Source organism: Phoca vitulina, unplaced genomic scaffold, assembly GCF_004348235.1.
Source record: "Phoca vitulina isolate PV1807 unplaced genomic scaffold, GSC_HSeal_1.0 scaffold46, whole genome shotgun sequence".
NCBI lineage: Eukaryota > Metazoa > Chordata > Mammalia > Carnivora > Phocidae > Phoca > Phoca vitulina.
This window is the reverse complement of record NW_022589749.1, coordinates 10,661,161-10,681,140: the sequence shown is the minus strand read 5'-3', so window position 1 is coordinate 10,681,140 and position 19,980 is coordinate 10,661,161. Positions and strand designations below refer to the sequence as shown.

At 46.4% G+C, this 19,980-nt stretch overlaps 1 protein-coding gene across 1 annotated transcript in view; it reads right to left on the bottom strand.

The window, feature by feature from the left end:
* Window positions 1-19,980, bottom strand: part of DNAH10 (dynein axonemal heavy chain 10) — a 129,574-nt gene that overhangs the window by 55,796 nt on the left and 53,798 nt on the right. The window contains exons 28-39 of the mRNA XM_032431401.1: window positions 18,883-19,005; window positions 16,953-17,186; window positions 14,689-14,912; window positions 11,293-11,562; window positions 11,011-11,194; window positions 9,503-9,637; window positions 8,730-8,882; window positions 6,667-6,855; window positions 4,957-5,103; window positions 4,230-4,421; window positions 2,625-2,743; window positions 366-524 (exon numbers count right to left, since the gene is read on the bottom strand). Coding sequence (XP_032287292.1) covers window positions 366-524; window positions 2,625-2,743; window positions 4,230-4,421; window positions 4,957-5,103; window positions 6,667-6,855; window positions 8,730-8,882; window positions 9,503-9,637; window positions 11,011-11,194; window positions 11,293-11,562; window positions 14,689-14,912; window positions 16,953-17,186; window positions 18,883-19,005 — 2,129 coding nt within the window. The remainder of the gene's footprint in view (window positions 1-365; window positions 525-2,624; window positions 2,744-4,229; window positions 4,422-4,956; window positions 5,104-6,666; window positions 6,856-8,729; window positions 8,883-9,502; window positions 9,638-11,010; window positions 11,195-11,292; window positions 11,563-14,688; window positions 14,913-16,952; window positions 17,187-18,882; window positions 19,006-19,980) is intronic.

Sequence of the window (19,980 nt, the reverse complement as noted above, 5' to 3'; positions counted from 1 at the left end):
CCCCAAAAGATATGTCCATCCAGAACTTGTGATGAGACCTTATTTGGGGGGAAAGGGGGGTCTTTGCTGATGTAATTAAAGATCTCAAGATGACAGCATCTTAGATTATCCAGGTGGGCCCTTCTCCAATGACAAGTACCCTTACAGAGCGGAGAGTATCCTCACAGTCAAAGGAGACAGAGATAACACATAGAGAACTAAGATCCCACCCGGTACTTTGTGAACAGGGCCCTCAACATCTGACTCTAAGTCTGTGGGCATCCATGCATGAAACTGCAATACTGTACATTGTCTTTTTTACCCATAACATTTAGATAATTAACATGAACTAACCCAGGCTCTCTCCTACTCACAAAGGTACTCACTTTCGCTCCTTCTTATCTGTTGGCCTGTTGATCTCCCTGAAGATGTTTGACAGCACCCCATCTGTCCAGTCTCGGGTAGTGGGGTCCAGGATGCCATAGAGCTCTATGACACTCATGGCTTTGGGATTCAGGATGTACAACTTTGTCATCAGCCCAAGCCTAAATCAAAGGAGAGGCTTCAGCTGTGGTCCAGGTGGCCTAAACGCATTAGGAAAACAGTCTGGGCCACCTGTGTGGGGATTTGATGTTTTAGATCCAATCCAGAATTAAAATGCAATCCACACATCTGAAACTAATGATGTACTACTATATGTTGGCTAATCGAATTTAAATAAAATAAAATACAACACAACCCACACAAACTCTCCCCTGGGCTTCCCACTTACTGTTAATGGCTTACACTAAATGCAAGGGAACCATGTTTCACCGAAAATGTGGCCCCAACACAAGTAAGGTCTGAACTAAAAACACAGCTTTGCCTTGAGGGCATCGAGAAGCTAAGTTATATGTTCATGCCTATGACAATTTATGTAAATATTTCTTAATTAGCTTATAGGAGATAATAGTCATCCAGGACAACATAACACACCCTTGGACTATTAATGTTCAATCCCTCATATTTACAGGATATCTGCTCTGTGTTGCTGACTTTATAAATTGTGTAGACAGGGCATTTGCCACCATAATGCCTATAAATTCCTGTAACATTATGGGATTAATTCATCTACAGAAAACCAGACTTCACACAAACAGTAGTTCATAATTAACTAAATAAGTAAATAAAAATCCTGGTGACATGTAAATACACACATGTAAATGAAGTTCTATCAATTACCTATGATGAATTAATTAAAGAATAAAAGGCAGGGGTACCTGGATGGCTCAGGTCATGATCTCAGGGTTAAGCATCTGCCTTTGGCTCAGGTCATGATCTCAGGGTCCTGGGATCGAGCCCCACATCAGGCTCTCCCTCTGCCTCTGTCTATCTCTCATGAATAAGTAAAATATTTTAAAAAAAGAATAAAAGGCAGGATGGCTATGGCATGCCCATTTAAAATCAGTAAGCCACTGTCCACTGGTTTTCTCATAAGAAACGTAAGAAGAAATAAGAAAAAAAAAATGACACTCATTAGCTTTATAGACTATCTAGAAATGTTAGTCACAAAGATTATAAGGCTTGATTTAGATTTTTGCTGGAATATTAGCATGCAGTGAAGTCTTTCTGGAAGCTAGTTCTTGCCTAAGAGAAAAGTGAGAAGTCAGAAGAACCAACTCAGTATAAGGATAGGCACTACATTCACTACAGGTCTTCAGAATATTCTGTATTAGGAGTGTGAGGTCCCTTTCCCTTGGAGCAGCAATGCTCCCGCTGGGCTGGCGATAATAAGGCCTTTGGAGAGATGACACTCTGTTTTTGGCCACTCTGATACCATAATAGTATTGTGAGTGTCCTGATTTACTTGGAAGGACAACCTGAACACCAAGAAAATATAACTTAACAAGTTAATTTTCAAAATACCCTTATAAGGCTGTTTGTGAAACACTCCTCTCACAGATAAACCCAGTCATAGTCTGATGCACGAAAGGGTCACTGTTTTGCCTTCTAAACTAGCAAATCAGCAATGAAACAAGTAGAGACGCTCTGAGTCTAACATGGTGTTTAGGACACTGATGTGTTCAGATTTCAGTACTCAGGACTGAATATTGACCCTGTGTAATGGGTCCCCCCCTTCTCTCTTTTTGTATTGTATTTAATTCTGAAGATGACTGGGTCATGAAAATAATTGGTGGCCATACGTCCAAGGCATTAAAAATGTTTTGTGTTCCTTTCTAACTGGATTACACCTGGATTAAAAATGTCTTCTTTTGGTAGCTATATGTAGTTTCAAACATGAATGAACTTTTTGCTTTCACAATTTAAAAAAAAATGCAGTGTTTGGAGCACCTGGGTGGCTCAGTCAGTTAAGCATCTGACTTGATTTCAGCTCAGGTCATGATCTCAGAGTCGTGAGATCGAGCCCCACATCAGGGTCCACGCTCAGCACGAGTCTGCTTGAGATTCTGTCCCCCCCTCCCCCAACTCTCTAAATACATTAAATAAATAAATAAATAAATAAAAATTTTTTTAAAAGGCAGTGTTTTCCGACAAATTTTACCTCCCAGGAATTGAGAAAGCAAAGTGGGGTTAGGTGATACCACCACCATCCTGACCGAGACACCACCCTGGCAACCAGGCCCTCCCCTCGGGGTCATACTCACTTGGTCTGGGCCTGACACAGAGCATTAATGACCACGGACTTGCCCCCTCCGGTGGGCCCCACCACCATGGTCGTGTGGCGGGTTAACATGGTCTCGAACAGCTGAACCACTTTATCCACCTGTGGGGCAACCATTGGCAGGAGTAAACACATCTTTTTTTTTTTGTTTTCTCAACAGCTTTGTTGAGTTATAAATCACATACCACACAATTCAGCCATTTAAGTGTGCAGTTCATTGGGTCTTAGTATGTGCGGCATTACCACATTCAATTTTAGAACATTTTCATCACCCCCAAAACTCTGCATTCATTCATCCCCTCTTCCCAGCCCCACCCCCCAGCTGCTGGCACCGCTCACACGGTACATGTAGGCCTTCGTGTCTGGCTACTCTCACTTCGCATGTTCTCACGGTCCATCCACGTTGTGGCGTGGGTCAGGACTGACTTCTTCTTTGTGGCTGGGTACTAGTCCACTGTGTGGATAGATTGCATCGGGTTTATTCATCCATGGGTGAACATCTGCATTGTTTCTATTTCTGGGCTCTTACGAATAATGGTGCTACGAACACTTGTGTGAAAGTTCTTACGTGGACCTATGTTTTCATTTCCCCTGGGTAGGTACACAGGAGTGGGATTCCGGGGCATATGGTAACTCTATGGTTAACATCTTGGGACTCTGCTAGACTATTTTTCCATAGCTACTACGCCATTTCACATTCCCTTCCTAAACAACCACATCCAGAAGAAAACGTCAGGGTCAGGAAAGGTGCAGAGAGCTCTCTCATCTGTGGCTGGTACCTGCTGCCGCAGCCCGAGGCCTCTGGGGAGCCTGACACCCTGAGACAGCCTGACCAGAGGCGGCCACTCTGGTCCTGCAGCCTTAGGCATTTACACCCTCAGCAGAACACTCTGGCAATAATTTATGGCTTACTGACAACATATACAACCTTACAGACTTCAGACGATCAAAATCTTATCAGTAACATCTAATTTAATTTTTCTTGTAAGTGTGACTCTGGAAAAAAGAAAAAGTTTGGGGTGGGGAGAGAACATGAGATGGTGGGACCCCAAAACGAAATACTTATCACATTATACCAAAAACACCTGGAGGGTGGTATGTACATACCGTGGAATAGGACTCAGCCTCAAAAAGGAAGGTGATTCTGACACCTGCCACACTATGCATGAGCCATGAGAACATGCTGAGTGAAATAAGCCAGTCACGAAAGGATGAATGCCGCAAGATGCCACTTACATGAGGTCCCCAGAGGAGTCAGATTCATGGAGACATAAAGGGTGGGTGCCAGGGACTAGGGAGGGGAATGGGGAGTTGTTGGTTAATGGGGACAGAGTGTCAGTTTTGCAGGATGGAGAAGTTGTGGAGATCTGTTTCACAGCAATATGAATATACTTAACATTGCTAAACTGTATGAAAAATGGGTAAGATGGAAATTTTCGTTATGGGTACTTCACCACAATAAAAAAAAAAAAAAGAGAGAGAGAAATGCTTAAGACGGTAAATGTTAGGTGTGTTTTACCACATTTAATTTTTTTCAAATGGGAAGGACCCAGACACCGCCTGTGGACTCATTTGCACACCATCTTACCTGGACAGGTAGAACAACGTAGCCACTCTCCTCCAGCACCCGCTCCACGGCATCGTTAAAATCGGGGTAGCGGACGCGCGGGCAGTCTAGTCCAGGAAACAGGTCAGAAATCAAACCAAGGAAAAGAGGGACGTCCTCAAATACGAACTTGGGCAGATTCATGTCTCGAAGGGCCCTCATCAGCACCACATCCTGGATGGAACGGAAGAGACGTCTTCAAAGATATTTCCGAAAGACCCAGGGACTAGTCTAGAAATCCACTTATGAAATATAAAACGAAATTGTATATAAAATATAAGACCTACAGCACTGCAAGTGTAGTCGCTAGAGAAACATGGGAGCCTACTGCCCACAAAACAGCAATGGCTGATGTCTGCTTTAGAGGAAGTCTCATGCTTTTATTGCAAAGCAGAAAAAATACCACAAACTTAGGCTCATGTCTTCCTGAGAACGGGGTTTGTCCCCACCCCTCCACCCCACCTTCCTGCAGACACTTCGGTGCTGTGAAGACCTTCAACTTGGCCTATGATAATTAGTCAAATTAGAAAAAAAAATAATAATAAATTATAAGAGACTCAATTAAGGCCAGCAACCAAATGAAGTGACAGCGAAGACTAAAACTTTCCAGTGGGGACCGTACTGTAGCCCATCTTCTCACCCCAGTGTTTGTTCGGTGCGGGAGAACTGGAGGAAGCCCCGGAGGACGCCCGCATGCATGGCCCCCTACCTCTCTAAGATCAGAAGAGCCTCTCTTCAGCTCTCCAGCCATTACCAACACGGACTTCAGGGCTCTCAGTCCAAAATCATAGTGATGTTGCTTGGAGAGTTGCTCCCGGGCCAGCTTATAAAGGACGGTCATCTTTTTGGCCAGGGTCTTTTGTGATCAAAGACAATGAAAAGCAAAGAAAGAAAATGACCCGAAAGCAACAGGACACCATTCCACAAAGAAAATGGACATAAAGGTGTTCAGGTGGAGCACTGCCTCCTAGAGCAACACCCTAGTGTGGGGCCTTCGTTTTCAACGAGGACAAATTAGGCACTAATTTCAGAGAATGCAGGTCTTACCAAACTTTGAGGACTGTCTTTGAAAGCTGAGGAAGATCTTCACTGGCTTAAAGAATAGAACCCGTCCAACTTTTTAAACCCTAGCAATCACACTCTGAAGATGTGCTTCCTGTTTATTTGGACCTGAACATATTATTAAATCTCCTGGGGGCGCCTGGGTGGCTCAGTCGGCTAAGCATCTGCCTTCAGCTCAGGTCATGATCCTGGGGTCCTGGGACTGAGCCCCGCATCGGGCTCCCTGCTCAGTAGGGAGTCTGCTTCTCCCTTTCCCTCTGTCCCTCCCCTCAACTCCTGCTCACGCATGCTCTCTCTCTCTTGCTCTCGGTCTCTCTCAAATAAATAAATAAAATCTTTTTTATAAAAAAAAAAAAAGCTTCTCCTGTAACTCATTTTTCAAGACGAATCAGCCACTCATAGACTACTGATGTAGCCACTGATGTGGACGACTACCTCAAGTATTCAAAGCCTGCTGCTCCCTAAGGATGGCGTGGGGACTAAGAACCAGAGATCCCAACACTCCTGTTCAAAATCCGGACAACATGCGAGCAGTAAGAGCCTTTTTAAAAAAAATTACACAAAAGAAACCTCACAACCCTTTGTGTTGAAAGTATTTGCTATTTTGCACATTTTCCAGAACCTTCTGGGAAAATACAGGTGCATACTTTTTTATACATATTTTATAAGATGATAAAGGAGATTGTGTGCATGTGTGCTTGTGTGCGTCTGCGTGTTTTAAAAGCCACCTATTCTCATGGTATGCGGCTAAGTGAAAGAAGCCCATCAAAGAGGGTTACATACGTATGATTCCATGCACAGAACATTCTTGAAGTGACCGACTGTCACGACAAAGAATGACAGGTGGTTGCCAGGAGTCAGCGTGGGCGGAGGGTGTGTTACCAGGGGATGACAGGAGGGGCTTTCTTTGTGGTGATGGCCCAGCTCTGTATCGGGAGTGTGGAGCTGGTTATGCCACACACGTGACAGAATGTTCTAGAACTCTACATACACACCAGAGAGAGAGAGAGAGAGGATGTAAAGCCTGATGGAATCCGGGTAAAGCCTGCACCTGAGCTAACAGCACTGTGCCCTCGTCACTTCCCCGGTTTTGACAACCTGCCTTGGGGGGTATAAGATGTCCTCACTGGGGGAGGGCCATGTGGAACTCTGCACTATTTCTGCCACTTCTTGTGAGTCAAATTACTCAAAAATAAGACTTACAATTTTAAAAAGAGACAGGAGGAGGAGAGAGGCAAAGCAAAAAAAAAAACAAAAAAAACCTAAGCCACACAGAATGCAAACTTCCCAAGTGCCCCGTCTGAGAGTGGAGCCAGGCTCCCTGGGATGGCCGGGCCGGGCGCTAACGAGGCCGCACCTTGGCCCAGAGGAAGCCCTCCGAGAAGAGCATGATCTCGCAGATCTGCTGCAGGTCAGGCGCGATCACCACCACGGGCCTGAAGAGGGCCTTCACTGACTCCGGCAGCTCTGTGCGGCCCGCGTAGCCCGGGTTCATGGTGATGAAGATGCCCATTCTCGAGTCCAGGGAGATCTCCTGCCCTTCAAACTGGAGGATGATAGGAAAGGAAGACGGTTACAAGGCCAGCAGGCCCACCACCGGGGAAAGGGGGCTGGGAGAGCCACGGGACCGTCTGTCTTCACAGGTATAAGGCAGAGGCCACCCTTTGACTCCCTTCCGTTTCCAGGCATTAAACATGGAGTCCTCGTGCTTATGACCTGAGTGTTCTAGGCGGCAAGCCTTGACCTCCCCCTAACCCTGATCCAAATCCAGGCTCTGCACACTTGAGAAGTGGCTGAAGCTGGGAAGGAGTGCAGTCTGGGGATGCCCCAGATGCCCCTATACTTTGAGTTTCTTTAGCCTCCGGTCCAGTTTCACCTGTTTCAACTTTTTTCTCTAAGATTTTACTATTTTATTTCTTTCACTGGTCCACCACATAGACAGACAGAAAACTGTGTTTTTATGAAGTACAGATTGCCTCGGGAGCTAATGCGGCCCCGAGGAAGGAAGCCACTGTCTTGTCTCCCAAGCCCACGCTGAGACCGCCCTCACCCACTCCCTGATATCCATGTGGGGCCCAGATTGCCTTCTGGACAGACAGGCCTGCTCTTAAAAACACAGCTTCTAGGGATGCCTGGGTGGCTCAGTCGGTTAAGCATCTGCCTTCGGCTCAGGTCATGATCCCAGGGTTCTGGGATCTCCTTGCTCAGCAGGGAGCCTGCTTCTCCCTCTGCCTCTGACTCCCTCTGCTTGTGCTCTCTCTGACAAATAAATAAAATCTTAAAAAAAAAAAAAAGAAAACACAGGTTCTACAAACCAGAATGCACTTCAGGTTCAATTTCCCTCCCTCAGAAGCAGTAAGCTTGGCCCTAAAATATTTCAGAAGAACCAATTAAAAGAAAATGCATCCAAAGCCTTTATGGGAATCCTGAAAATGTTTAACAGGATCAAGTTTACATAATCTCTTGACAGTGAGCCTCACTGAGATCTGGGAGAAAAGCAGGCGGGATGCCAGGGCCACAGAAGTACCCACAAGTGAATCCTCACCAGCCCAAGCCAAATTTGTGCCCTGAACTTCTTGATGAGGCTCTGTAGGACCCTGGACGATATATAGGAGTTTTCAGGCACAAAGGAAGGAAGGACAATTTCAGGCAGACAGGAACATGTTTGGTGTGACAGAGCCTGGTGTGTGTGCAGGGCGAGTGGCATGTGGATGACAGAATGCTGGGAACACAGGGTCACAGGGGGAACGGCGGAGCACATTAGGATCCCAGGGGGCCCGGTGCAGGGACGTGGCCCAGCCACTCTGGTCCCGTTGGTCAGAGAACCCACTTCTGGGCTATCTAAATTATGTAATAAGATCACGTTTCTCCAAATTCTGATCCAGCCTCATCAGCTGTAACTTAATACAGACTTACCAACTCAGGTCTACAAACGCATCCTTGGATGGGCAGAGATCGGTGGATGCTCAAAAATTTTTCAAATCTGCCTTTTCGTTTTGATAACAACCTTAAAAATCCTCTAACTTGACGAGGTAGGAAGGCAAAATTTTGTGTTTGTGTGATAACATCTATTGAAAGACATTTTGATCGGACCATTAATCTTGAAGACTGCTGTTTTCTCGAACTTGGGAAGTGACCAAGAATATGTTTTTTTCTTTAATGGGGGCTCTGTCCACCACTTACTTGAGAACACTGCCTTACCCATCGGTAGCTACTACTACTTCTACTACTGGAATTCGTTCGAAGTTCTAGAATATTGCAGTTCCTAATTCTCAAAGAGGCTGATAATTTGGGGGAAACCCAACCATCTCAATTTGAAAGCAAAAATCTGTCAAATCTTCATCTGGTGTTTCTAAAGTCACGCGGCAAAGCTTCCACCCCGGAGAATGTGATCGGGTCAGGCTGCGCGCTCGCGCCCACCTGGAACGTGGTTAGCTGATGGATCAGAGCATTTCGGATCGTCTGAATCTGGGAGGAGATGACTGACAGCACAGAGGCATCGATTCGATTAAACTCATCAAAGCAGCCCCAAGCCCCACACTGGGCGAGGCCAGAGAAAATCTTCCCAATGGCCTAGCATAAAAGAAAAAAAAAAGCACAAGGGCAATTTTTACCTTTAAAATCGCACGCGATACATTTACAGATAGATTCCCTAAATTAAAACAGTGAACATCAGGTTGGTAGAGGCAGCAGGCCAACCGCCCCACTAACGGATCTTTCTGGCAAGACTTCCAGGACCCTCCTGGGCCAGCTCTCCTATTCACAGGAGTTTACAGATTAAGGATTTTCATGGAAAACTCCAGAGTTCTGGCTTCTCTTGAAATACTGGAAAATCTAGCAGCCGGGGGTCCATTTTCGCCAAGTGGTAGCGGTTAACCGCAGCTAGAGAGTGGCGCCCCCTGGGGCCGCAGCAGTGCCCTCCAGCCGGCCGCGGCCCTCGCCTGGCTCCTCACCTCCCTCCCGGTCTCCCCGTGCTGCGGTCCTCATTTACATTACCTACGCAGCTCTGGTGGCATTTCAGTTTACAACGTTTGCTCTGCATGCTGCTAACAAGCAGACACGTATAAGCTCTGAGACTGAGGGTCAAAGATTTTTTTCTGCTCCATTCTTCCAGCTGTCGCCCCGTCTTTTCATGGAGGAGTGTGGGGCGCAATGCCTTCCTCCCACGTCCCGCATTCAGCGCTCCACCGTACCTTGTAATCCATGCCTTCTCCGCAGTTGGTCACAACACAGAGCAAGCCCAGGGCTTTGGCCAGATCCTTGGTGGTCTCGGTCTTGCCAGTACCCGCCGGGCCAGCAGGGGCCCCTCCCAGATACATGGACAGGGCCTGGTGATGAGCCAAATGCAAAACCTATGTTGTCGGATTCACACAAGGAAACAGGTGCCACTTCCCGAAGCACTGTGACAACATATGTGCAGTATACATGTGGCAATGGACACGTTCACACTCACCTGTCCTGATAGTCACTATTTTTTACATTTCTTTTCTGTGTTTTTCCATTGACCTCTGCTGGCCGCCCCCACGCCGTGATATAGGGACCAGGGACTAAGCGACATGCTGGAACGGGTGCCTCCTCCAAGATGAGGCCCTAGCAGTTCCCAGAGCTGAGGCGAGGCTCGAGCACACAGGTGCATCTGTGCCGTAAAGGATGAGCCCAAGGAAAGGTCTGGCCCTGTGTCTCCAAATTCTAGGAGTTCACCTCAGAGCCCGTGGGATGCCCTGAGAACTGTGACTCTGGGCCCCATGGTATCAGCCTGACCTCTGGAGAAGCTGGAAACTCAAGTCAGCCATGCAAGCAATCGGCCATTCCTACACGACCAGTCCCCAGCTGAAAGCCTAGACACCATGTACGAGCTTCCCCGCGTGGCGACACTCGCTGCCCGTGGCCACGCAGAGCTGCTGTGAGAGCGAATGCTGTCCGCACGCCGACTCTGCCAGACGGACGCGCAGCTCCCAGCCCCAGCCGTCTCCTGCTGTGGGGTTTGACCTGCACCCTCTGGCTATACTAAACCACAACCAGGACTGCGATGGCCTTTCTGAGTTCTGTGAGCCCTTTCAGCAAATTATTAAACCTGAGGGTGATTTTAGGGGCCGCCTGAACCGGCAACAGCCCAACCCCAAAAGGTGGCAAGTAGGTCCTGTTCCGAGTTCAAACTCGTTTACAGATTTTGAACAATGATGTCCCCTGCTACCAGCATTGGTTTCCTGGGGCTGCCCTAGCAAATTACCACCACGTTGGGGGGGGGGGGTGCTGAAAACAACAGAAATGTATTTGTTCACAGCACTGAGGGCCAGGAGTCTGAAATCGGGGTATTGGCAGGGCCGCACTCCCTCCAAAGCTTCTAGGGGGTTCTTTGCTCTGGTGGCTGCAAGCATTCCTTGGCTTGTGGCCACCTCACTCCAACCCTTGCCTCTGTCTTAACATCACCTTTCCTGTCTCTCTGTGTCCTCTCCTCTTTTCACGAGGACACCAGTCATCGGATCTAGGGCCCTAATCCAGGATATTCCCAATCCTTCCCTAATTAAACAAAGACCCTATTTCCAAAGAAGGTCACATCGTGAGGTTCCGAGTGGACATGAATTGGGAGGGAGGAACACTGGTCAACCCAGTATGGTATCTGCAGTCGCCCTAATCACACTTCGAGAACAACCCATAACCACAGGCAGCTGGTAACCTCGTAGTCCGGGCAGCCGATCACCTGAGTGAGAGTCAGGTAAATCCGGTCGGTGAGCGGCGTGATGACCAACCTCCCGTTCAGACCCATGTACTCATAGCCATAGCTGAAGGTGCCCGTGCACTGACGGATGTTCAGCTCGTCGGGTTCCCGGTCCCAGTAGAACCGCAGCTGACTTTCCCATTCAAACTCCCGGGCCTCGAGAATGCTGGAAGGGGAGAGGAGGGAGAGGAGGTCAGAGAAACGGTGAGGCCAAGCCCGGTGGAGGATGCACTGTGACACGCCGGGGCCCCCAGAGGTCCCTACCTGCCTCTTATGAAAGAATCAACTATATCTCTGGCATGCACGTCGATGATGAGGACCGTGTTCAATTTCTTTCTGTCATTTTTGCTCAAGGGCATGGTGATCCGAGTGACCAACTCATCAATCTGCTGGTGCATTTTCTTGCCATAGTCCTTCATGGCCTGCTTCTCCCCCTCCTGTACTTTGTGGAAGACATCCTCCACCTCCCAGGTCCACCACACCTGGCAGGCGGCCAGCACCACCATCCCTTGGTACAGGAGCATCCAGTTGACCCTAAAGGAAAATGCACACCTGTTCGAGATCTTTTTCCAGGGACTGGCACCAGATAACAGTCCCCGTAAGAAGGTAATTTCTTTGATCTGGAACTGGGGAGACAAAGTGAGGGCTCTAGGTAAGCAAATGACCGTAAGTCTTCCAGCTGGACAGGAAAACACCAGACCAAGGACACGCACACACAAGAAAGTTAGAGGTGATGATGTAGAAAGATGCTAGATCCCTTTTAAAATATGCCTGGACAGGTTTGCAGAGTGACTTAATATTATGGGCATATGATAAGAATTTCTACATTTTTAAATTCCAACAAAAAATTTAATCATCTCTGACCACCCCACCGATTTGCCTAGTTAGAGCTTCCTGGGTGTTACTCACTACTCTTTTCTCTCCCTTGCACACCTGACCAAAGTTATACACATGTACGGGGAGATGGGGCTGTGGTGGTTGTTCCTCCAAAAACGGCACCAGACGATACAGGGTATTCTGCACCTTGCTTGTCCCATTTAAGAATTCGAAGAGGTAAGCCTCTAGGTCAATGGATGTAGTCTAACCCAATCTTTATAAAAGCCGCATGATATTCCAGAGCCTGAGAGTGCTGCAGTGTACTCAAGCATTACCTTACTGGTGTCTAGTTAAGCTGCTTCTAGTTCCTTCACCAACACAAATAATACTGCAATAAACATCCCTCTACACCATTTGGCGATGTCCGGAGACATTTTCAGTTGTCACAACTGGGGGTAGGGGTGTTACTGGCATCTAGCGGGTGACAGGGTCTGAGGATGGTGCTAACCATCCTACAAGGCACCAGAGTCCCCCACAGAAAAGCATTCTCCAGCCTCAGACGTCAGTAGTGTTGAGGTGGACAAACACTGCTCTGCATCTAACCTGATGAGTCGGAGCTGCTTCTAGACTTATAGAACAGAACCCCAAAAGCAAAACAACCAGGCCAAAGTATAATGCATTCTTTGGGTAGTTTATTTTAATAGAAATGGTCAAATTACTTTTAAAGGTTGAAGCAATCCTTACCCCACTGACAATGCACTGCCCTTCTCACCACATGCTCTCCAGCACTAGGTATTATCACTCTTTTGATTTTTTTTTTTTTTTTCCAATCTAAAAGGCAAGGGGAAAACCGTATCTTATTCTAAGCTAATTTGCAGATCCCCAATGACTAACAACAGATCTCCTCTTTTCATATGTTTATTGGCTGCTTGGATTTCCTCTACAGAGATACGAATTTCCAAAGCTGGTAAGTGCCTTGAAATATATTTAGGGCACATTTTTTTTTCCAAATCGTACTTTAAAAATAATGGACCCAGAGCTGTAAGTTCCAATCCACGGAAAGTGACTGTAAATTACTAGTCTTTACCTTGATGACACACATGAATGGCAAAATAAATTAAGAATATTTAAAACAATGAAAAGATTAGGCTTTGCCATCTTGTTTTAAGGTTGTCTGGCACCTCTAAAAACCTAAATAGTATTTATAGTTATGATCCCTACACACTAGAAAGATATAATGAAGGTGATGAGGGGCCCAGGAAGTTAGAAATCAGGAGGGGCAGAAGCAAACTTGACCAGAGAAAATAAAGTGACTCAGGGCAGAGCTAAGAGGAACATGATGGTGTTTTGCAGGATACTGGGTGCTTTCTGGGGCTGCATACCCCTGGGCTTGTCTTCTCAGTGATGCCAAAACATGTCTGTTCAAACAAACCAATACGTTCATTTCAACTACACATCCTTTCATTAGAAACAACAGCTCCCACGTGAGGCGGAGGGGCATTTGGGGAGGAGAGGGGTGGCGCAGAGACTTCGGGGTGCCTTCCCTTATCCCGTCTCCCACTGACCACACCCTGTGACACACAACAATGCCCTGGCAAAGTGGTAGTTATAATGTAGCTAAAACTAATGTCGGTGTAAAATTCATCTGATCTGGGAGCATTAAGGAGACTTCAGAATACTCAGTGATCACTATTTCTGGAGGCTGGTGATTTCTGTCTAGCTCAGCTTTGTAAGAGCATCTAGCACAGTGATTAGCTCGGAGCAGGAGCCCGATAAATATTAGCTCAATCAATGAATATAACTGATAATATGCTAGAGCCACCTCCTACCAGTTCACGAGAGTTCATTGTCAAATATTCAAGAATTTTGTAGGCTGATGTTCAAACCACTTACCATTATACCACTTAGCTTTGAAATCAGCTGTGGTGGGAGTATTGACACCATGAACACTGATGAACTCTCTAAATCAAAGGGGTTTTTTTTTTCCCCTTTTTCAGAAAGCCAGTGTACCAGCACACCACTGGACAGATCTATATATACCTGATTACCTAAGGATATAAGCCAATTCTTACAGTACCTAAAAAAATAAAGGATCATAATCATACAAATAAAATGCTATTCTCTAATAAAGGTACTTAACTAGATGTTTTCAGTCCATAAATCAAAAAGGCAGTGTATAAAATCAAAAGGATAGCATTCTTAAAATAATAATGGAGGTTTTATGTGTGCATAAAGGCCCTGCCGAATATATTCCTGGGAATCCCACTTGAATCTAATGGAACTCGTTATCCAAAGATGCTTTATGTACTTTGCGTTCAGGTGCATATTAAAGTCAGCTCTCCTCGCAGCAAGAAGCAGGCTCAGCTCAGTGCCTAGATGCTTCTCGGGCCACAAAAGTCAAGGCATGATTGAGATCATTAAATATTTTAGAAACGACTTTACCCCTTAACCCATACACAGATTGACCCTCCCGAACACCTGGTTTCTGTTGGGTCACCAGGTCAGTGGTTGGCTCAGAATCCCCGGGGAGGGGCTTATAAAATACACAGATGGCCCACCCCCAGAGTTTCTGATGGGGCAGATTTGGGGGAGGGCCCAGGCATTTGCGTTTCTAACAAGCTCCCTGGGGCCCTAATGCTGTTGGTCCAGATGCCACCACCCTTTGAGAAGTCCTGAACTAGGTGGGCCTTTAAAGACAGACAATGCACGGGCCAACTTAACTACTGCAAGAGAAGAAAACTTCATTCGGGATGGCACTTGATCTACTCCAAGCCCTTAGTGTTAAATCATCCACTAGGACTATTCATATGAGAAAGTGACACGCATTCCCAGTCGCGACCCTACCTGCTTCTGTCTTCGCAATATCTAAAGATAGCCTCTTTGGTGATCAGCCGGTTGGTCCTCCGCATTTCGTTCAACACGGCGGTCATCCAGTCCTCCACGCGCCCCTCCGCCCGGATGATCTTGCGGAACTCCATGACCTCTCCTTCTGCTGAGATCATGGCGGACACCAGCTTCTCTCCATTCTCCCCATCGTGAAACCTCAGCAGAGCGATGTTGTCGAACATCTGCAATACAGCGGGACATCCACCCTGTGACACGGACGCTGGGTGGCGGCGCCAGGTTCTAGAGAGTATATGCGGGGAGGGAGAGGTATCTGAACAGAGGAGACGCAGAACAGCCTGGTGATTCAACACCATGGAGCTGACAAGTGAGACGTGTGCTTGGATCCCCCACGGCCCAACTGGGTGACCTGGGGCAATCTGCTGCTCCTCTCTTGGCCTGGAACAGACATAATTACGACACGTCCAAGATGAGGTTGGAAGGTCAAATCAAACAACATGCAAGAAAGGCCGCCGGCACATAAAACACTTGCCTTCCATTGCCCATCATCAGCGATATTGATCAGAATGCTATTCAGAAAAATGAGTCTTTTAGGACTCAGGATATAAGACAAGGCACTCTGCCAGTCAGAGAGGAGAAGGGAAAGGCAATAGGCTTTAAAGGATAAAACCAGAGGTTTGCAAAAGGGGCTACCAGTAAATGATGTACTTCTAACATGCATTTTTCTAAAACAGTCAAATATTTGTTTATGAAAGCGGAAACAAAATATAAAACTCCCCTTTGAGAAAGGAACACAGACGACCCAAGACATGAATTCTAGTGTAAGAAGGAAATCAGCATTAACTAAAGGGAAACTGTGGAGTTCTGTACTTGATCCCACATGCTCTGTTATTTGGAATAAAGGAATTATTCTACAACACCGATTCAAAACCACAAATGGTCCTGCCCCCAGGGGGGACACTGGGCAATGTCAGGAGACATTTTTGGTTGTCTTAACTGGAGAGCGATGCTCCTGGCTTCGAGTGGGTAGAGGCCAGGGATGCTGCTGAGTGTCCCACGGCACACAGGACGGCCCCAGGCCCCTGACACACACATGTACACACACAGAGCAAAGCGTTATCTGGCCAGCTACCAACACTGCCAAGTCTGGGAGCCCCGGGCCTAGGCTGTTACTAAATATAGAGCTTTGACCCGCTGATCGAAGGTTCATTCTGGCCGTGCTCTGGCTGTCTATCCCCAGAGACGGTATTGTCTGTTGTTTCTTGCTGGTCAATATTGTTCATGGATACGCGTATGTCCAAGTATGCAAAGCTGGAAGGACTCACAAACCAACTCGTGATTGTGGCTGCCTCCCAAAAAGGGAGGGAGAGCTGTGACAGGGAGAGGGGGCAAAGAGTGTGGCAACTTTATCTCTACAGCTTTGTTTGACAAAGAGAGAGGGAGAGAGAAGGGAAAGGGGGAGAGGGAGGGAGAGAGGAAGCAAATAGGATTAACTGGAAACAAGTTGGTTACCAGTCAATTCTGGGTGATGGATAAGGTTATTTAGCCAACATCATAAGGCAGGCACTAAGTATTTTACAAATACAAGCTCATTTACTCTTAATGACAACTCCACTGAAGCAGGTAACTCTCGGGGTTATCCTTATTTACAGATAAGAAACCGATGCCCAGGGGCACATGGGTGGCTCAGTCAATTAAGCAGCTGCCTTTGGCTCAGGTCATGATCTCAGGGTCCTGGGATGGAGCCCATGCCAGGCTCTCTGCTCAGCGGGGAGTCTGCTTCTCCCTCTCTGTGCTGGCTCTCTCAAATAAATAAATAAAATCGGGAAGGGAAGGAAAGGGAAGGGGAAGGGAGGGGAGGGGAAACCGATGCCCAGAGAGGTTAAGTAACTTGCCAAAAGTCACACAGCAAATTTGTGTGGAGTCAGGATTTGAACAAGGCAATCAGTCCACATGCTGAAACCCCATCCTGCATCACCCTTTGCTTATTATATTAGTCTTTGTGTATTACTGGATTCCTTTTAGTTTCTCCAAAAAATAATGTTTTTGGACTTTACAAAAAGAGCAACAAATAACAGTGGAATCTTTGTACAGTTTCAGACTGAGTGGATTTCATCAGATTTATGTTTCCGATAAAGGCCAGGCAGCATTTCCTAGCCTCGGGGCTGAGCCAACCGCGCAGAGACCTAGGATGGAACAAGCCCCGGGACAGAGCGTGGGCAGCCGCTCCCGGGGTGGGGGGGCGCGGGGCCGCAGGAGCCCACCTTGATCATGTGCTCCTGGACACAGAGAGGGTCGCTGTTCCCCAGGATGCTGAGCAGCTCGTCGTCAGAAATGAAGAAGAACCTCGGGAAAGCGTTTCTCTTGGAGTCTAAGTAGTCGTTTAAGCTCTTCTGGCATTTCTCGAGGCCCTCGCTGATGTGCTGCAAGTCGGCCAGGCGGTTCGGGGCCTCGCAGCATCTCTTGATCACGGGGTCCTTTAAGGTCTCACCCATGATCTGGACGAGGGCGAGAGGAGAGCCGTCGGGCCAGGGAAGCACAAAACCAACAAGCACCCGAACCACAGCCTTTTGTGGGCCGAGGCGGATGTCCCTAGCACCTCCTAGTGTACTATAGACAATTTACTTATTTCTGACGTTAATGTTTTCCAGCCTCCCACTAGAAGGTCAGCTGTTGGGGTAAGCAATTTTTAATCTCTCTGGCTCACTGATGTGTCCCGTGGGTCGACAACAGTATCTGTACATGGAAGGCCCCCAGTCGCCCTTTGTGGGATGAATGAGCCCAGAAGCTCCACTCTGGGCCACGTGCATGTCCCGGGACGGTCCCTCCAGCACCCTTCATGGTGGCCCATGGAGGGGGCAGTTAGGGAAATATCCCCAACATCCAACAGGAAACTGGGTCAATCGTTGGCTGAAAGTGATCGTTTCCATGTTTATTTATTGAAATACATGCCGAAGACATTCAATTTTTTTAAATGATCCCATTGGTAAGAATGATCTTATTTTGTGGAGTATTTACTTATAATACTTATTTATATTTTTATACAGGAATAAACAAATTCTGAAAAGATAGATATTGACCTGTCAAAATGGTTATCTGGGGTGTGGGATTATAGGTATTTTTTTCCTTTCTTTGCTTTTTTTTTTAGTTTCTCAATTCTTCTATAATAAATACCCATTGTGTGATTTAAGTTTAAAAAAATAGGTTATGCAAATGAATAAGGAAATATTATCAACTCTAATGGATAAAAGAGACCCAAATGTGAACCGGCCCCTCCTAACTAGAGAGCGTGTAGCAACACTGAGCAGCAAGGCACCCGGCTTCAAGGGCAGGTGGCTCTGGGTTAAGACCCTCACCCCACTAATGGCTAGGGGCGGCAAAGACGGGCACAACCCTTTCCGGGAAGGACTTTAAAATGGGTGCTACTCCTTCACAGGCAATTTACTTTCCACCAGTCTCTCATAAGATATTCATCCTAAATGTGGAAAAGGCAGAAGCACAGGCCTGCAAATTACTGATGAACGCAAAGAATTCCTCTTGGAACAAGATGTCTCGTTACAACAATCAACTAAAGTAATGTCAAGCCACTCACTGGAACGTTTTATAAAGCTATCAGAATCTTCTCTCAAGTGTCAAAATACAAAATACCTTTCTCATAATATCAAAAGAAAATTAGGAGAAAATTATACAGAATATCATTATCGTTGTGTTTTTAAACCCATGCGCACAGAAAAGAAAGACAAAAGAAATATACAGCATACTAAAGTGGTCACATCAAGGTGACAGAACTCCGGAAGATACGTTTTTTTTTCCTACCTTTCTACATTTTCCAAGCTTTTTAAGCAAGTATTACTTTTATAATAAAAAATCAATATAAAAAAGTTTCAGTGCCATGTGCCAGCAGCTTGAAACCAAACAGAAATTTTTACTGAACAGATGAAGGTCATAGGTAATGATTTAAAAAATTCAGAATTAGGGGCACCTGGCTGGCTCAGCTGGAAGAGCATGTGACGCTTGATCTCAGGGTCGTGAGTTTGAGCCCCATGTTGGGCATAAAGATTACTTAAAAAGTAATAAACTTAAAAAAAAAAAATCAGAAGGTACTTAACAGACAAAATACTACCTGCAGAAACATAAGTAAACGTATCTCAAATCACTGTCCTTTCATGACTAAAACAGAAGCCAGTCACTTGCCCTTTTAAATATTCTGTCGATGTTGTCAAACTTCTTCGCCTCATCAGGAAGTTGTGACCTGATATCGCCACCGATAAAAATGCTTTCAAGATACATCCATTTTCTCTGAACCAACATCCAAATCTGGAAATGCACAATGTGAACATCAGCACAGGTACCTTGAGGTATGGAGGGCAAACTCCCACCCTAACACCGGACAGATGAACGTCAGCTCAGATCAGAAGTCTCCCCAGGCAAACGACAGAGTACACACACTCCCTTCCAAATATACAAGAATGATGAAGAAAGCATAGCTAAATATTTTAAGATACCAAGCCCCACACAAAAGCAAAAGCAAACTCTCCACACCAGCCCAGGGCAAGGAAGAAGCTTCTAGTTGTAAGCAGGGGTGGGGGCGTGTTACCCAGAGGAACAAAAGACAGATCATGTAAAAAAAAAAAAAGCCCAAACAGGGGCACCTGGGTGGCTTAGTCAGTTTAGCATCCAGCTCTTGGTTTCAGCTCAGGTTGTGATCTCAGGGTCGTGAGATTGAGCCCCGTGTCAGGCTCTGTGCTCAGCGGGGAGTCTGCTTGAGATTCTCTCTCTCCCCATCTCCCTCTGCCCCTCCCCTCATCTCTAAAATAAATAAATCTTCTTAAAAATAAAATGATTAATGTTATGTAAATTTCACATCCATTTAAAAAAAAATTTAAATAATGAAGAAAAATAAAACAGTGCTATATCCTACCTAACAAAAAGTAATGGACCAAAACAAGCAAGCGAAGGAAGCCCATGCTTGAGAGGAGTGAGGGCCTGGGCCACCTCCCCAGCCAGGGAACCAGGGCCGGTATCATCCCAGCCAAAACTCAAGTTTGTGCCTGGAACAAGGCACTTGCCTGTGGTCTGGGGAGAGAAAAGGGGCAGCACACAAAAATGGTGAGATGAGCCTGGGTCGCTCAGAGAGGTCTGGACTAGCACTTCCCACAACAAGAAGAAAGCCCCAAGCCACCTGATAATATAAAACCTTGTTCAGTGCTGTCCACTATGACAGGCCGACTTGGAGAAACTGCAGAAACACATGACAAAGTGAAGCAAGCACAGGCAGAAACATTTTATATA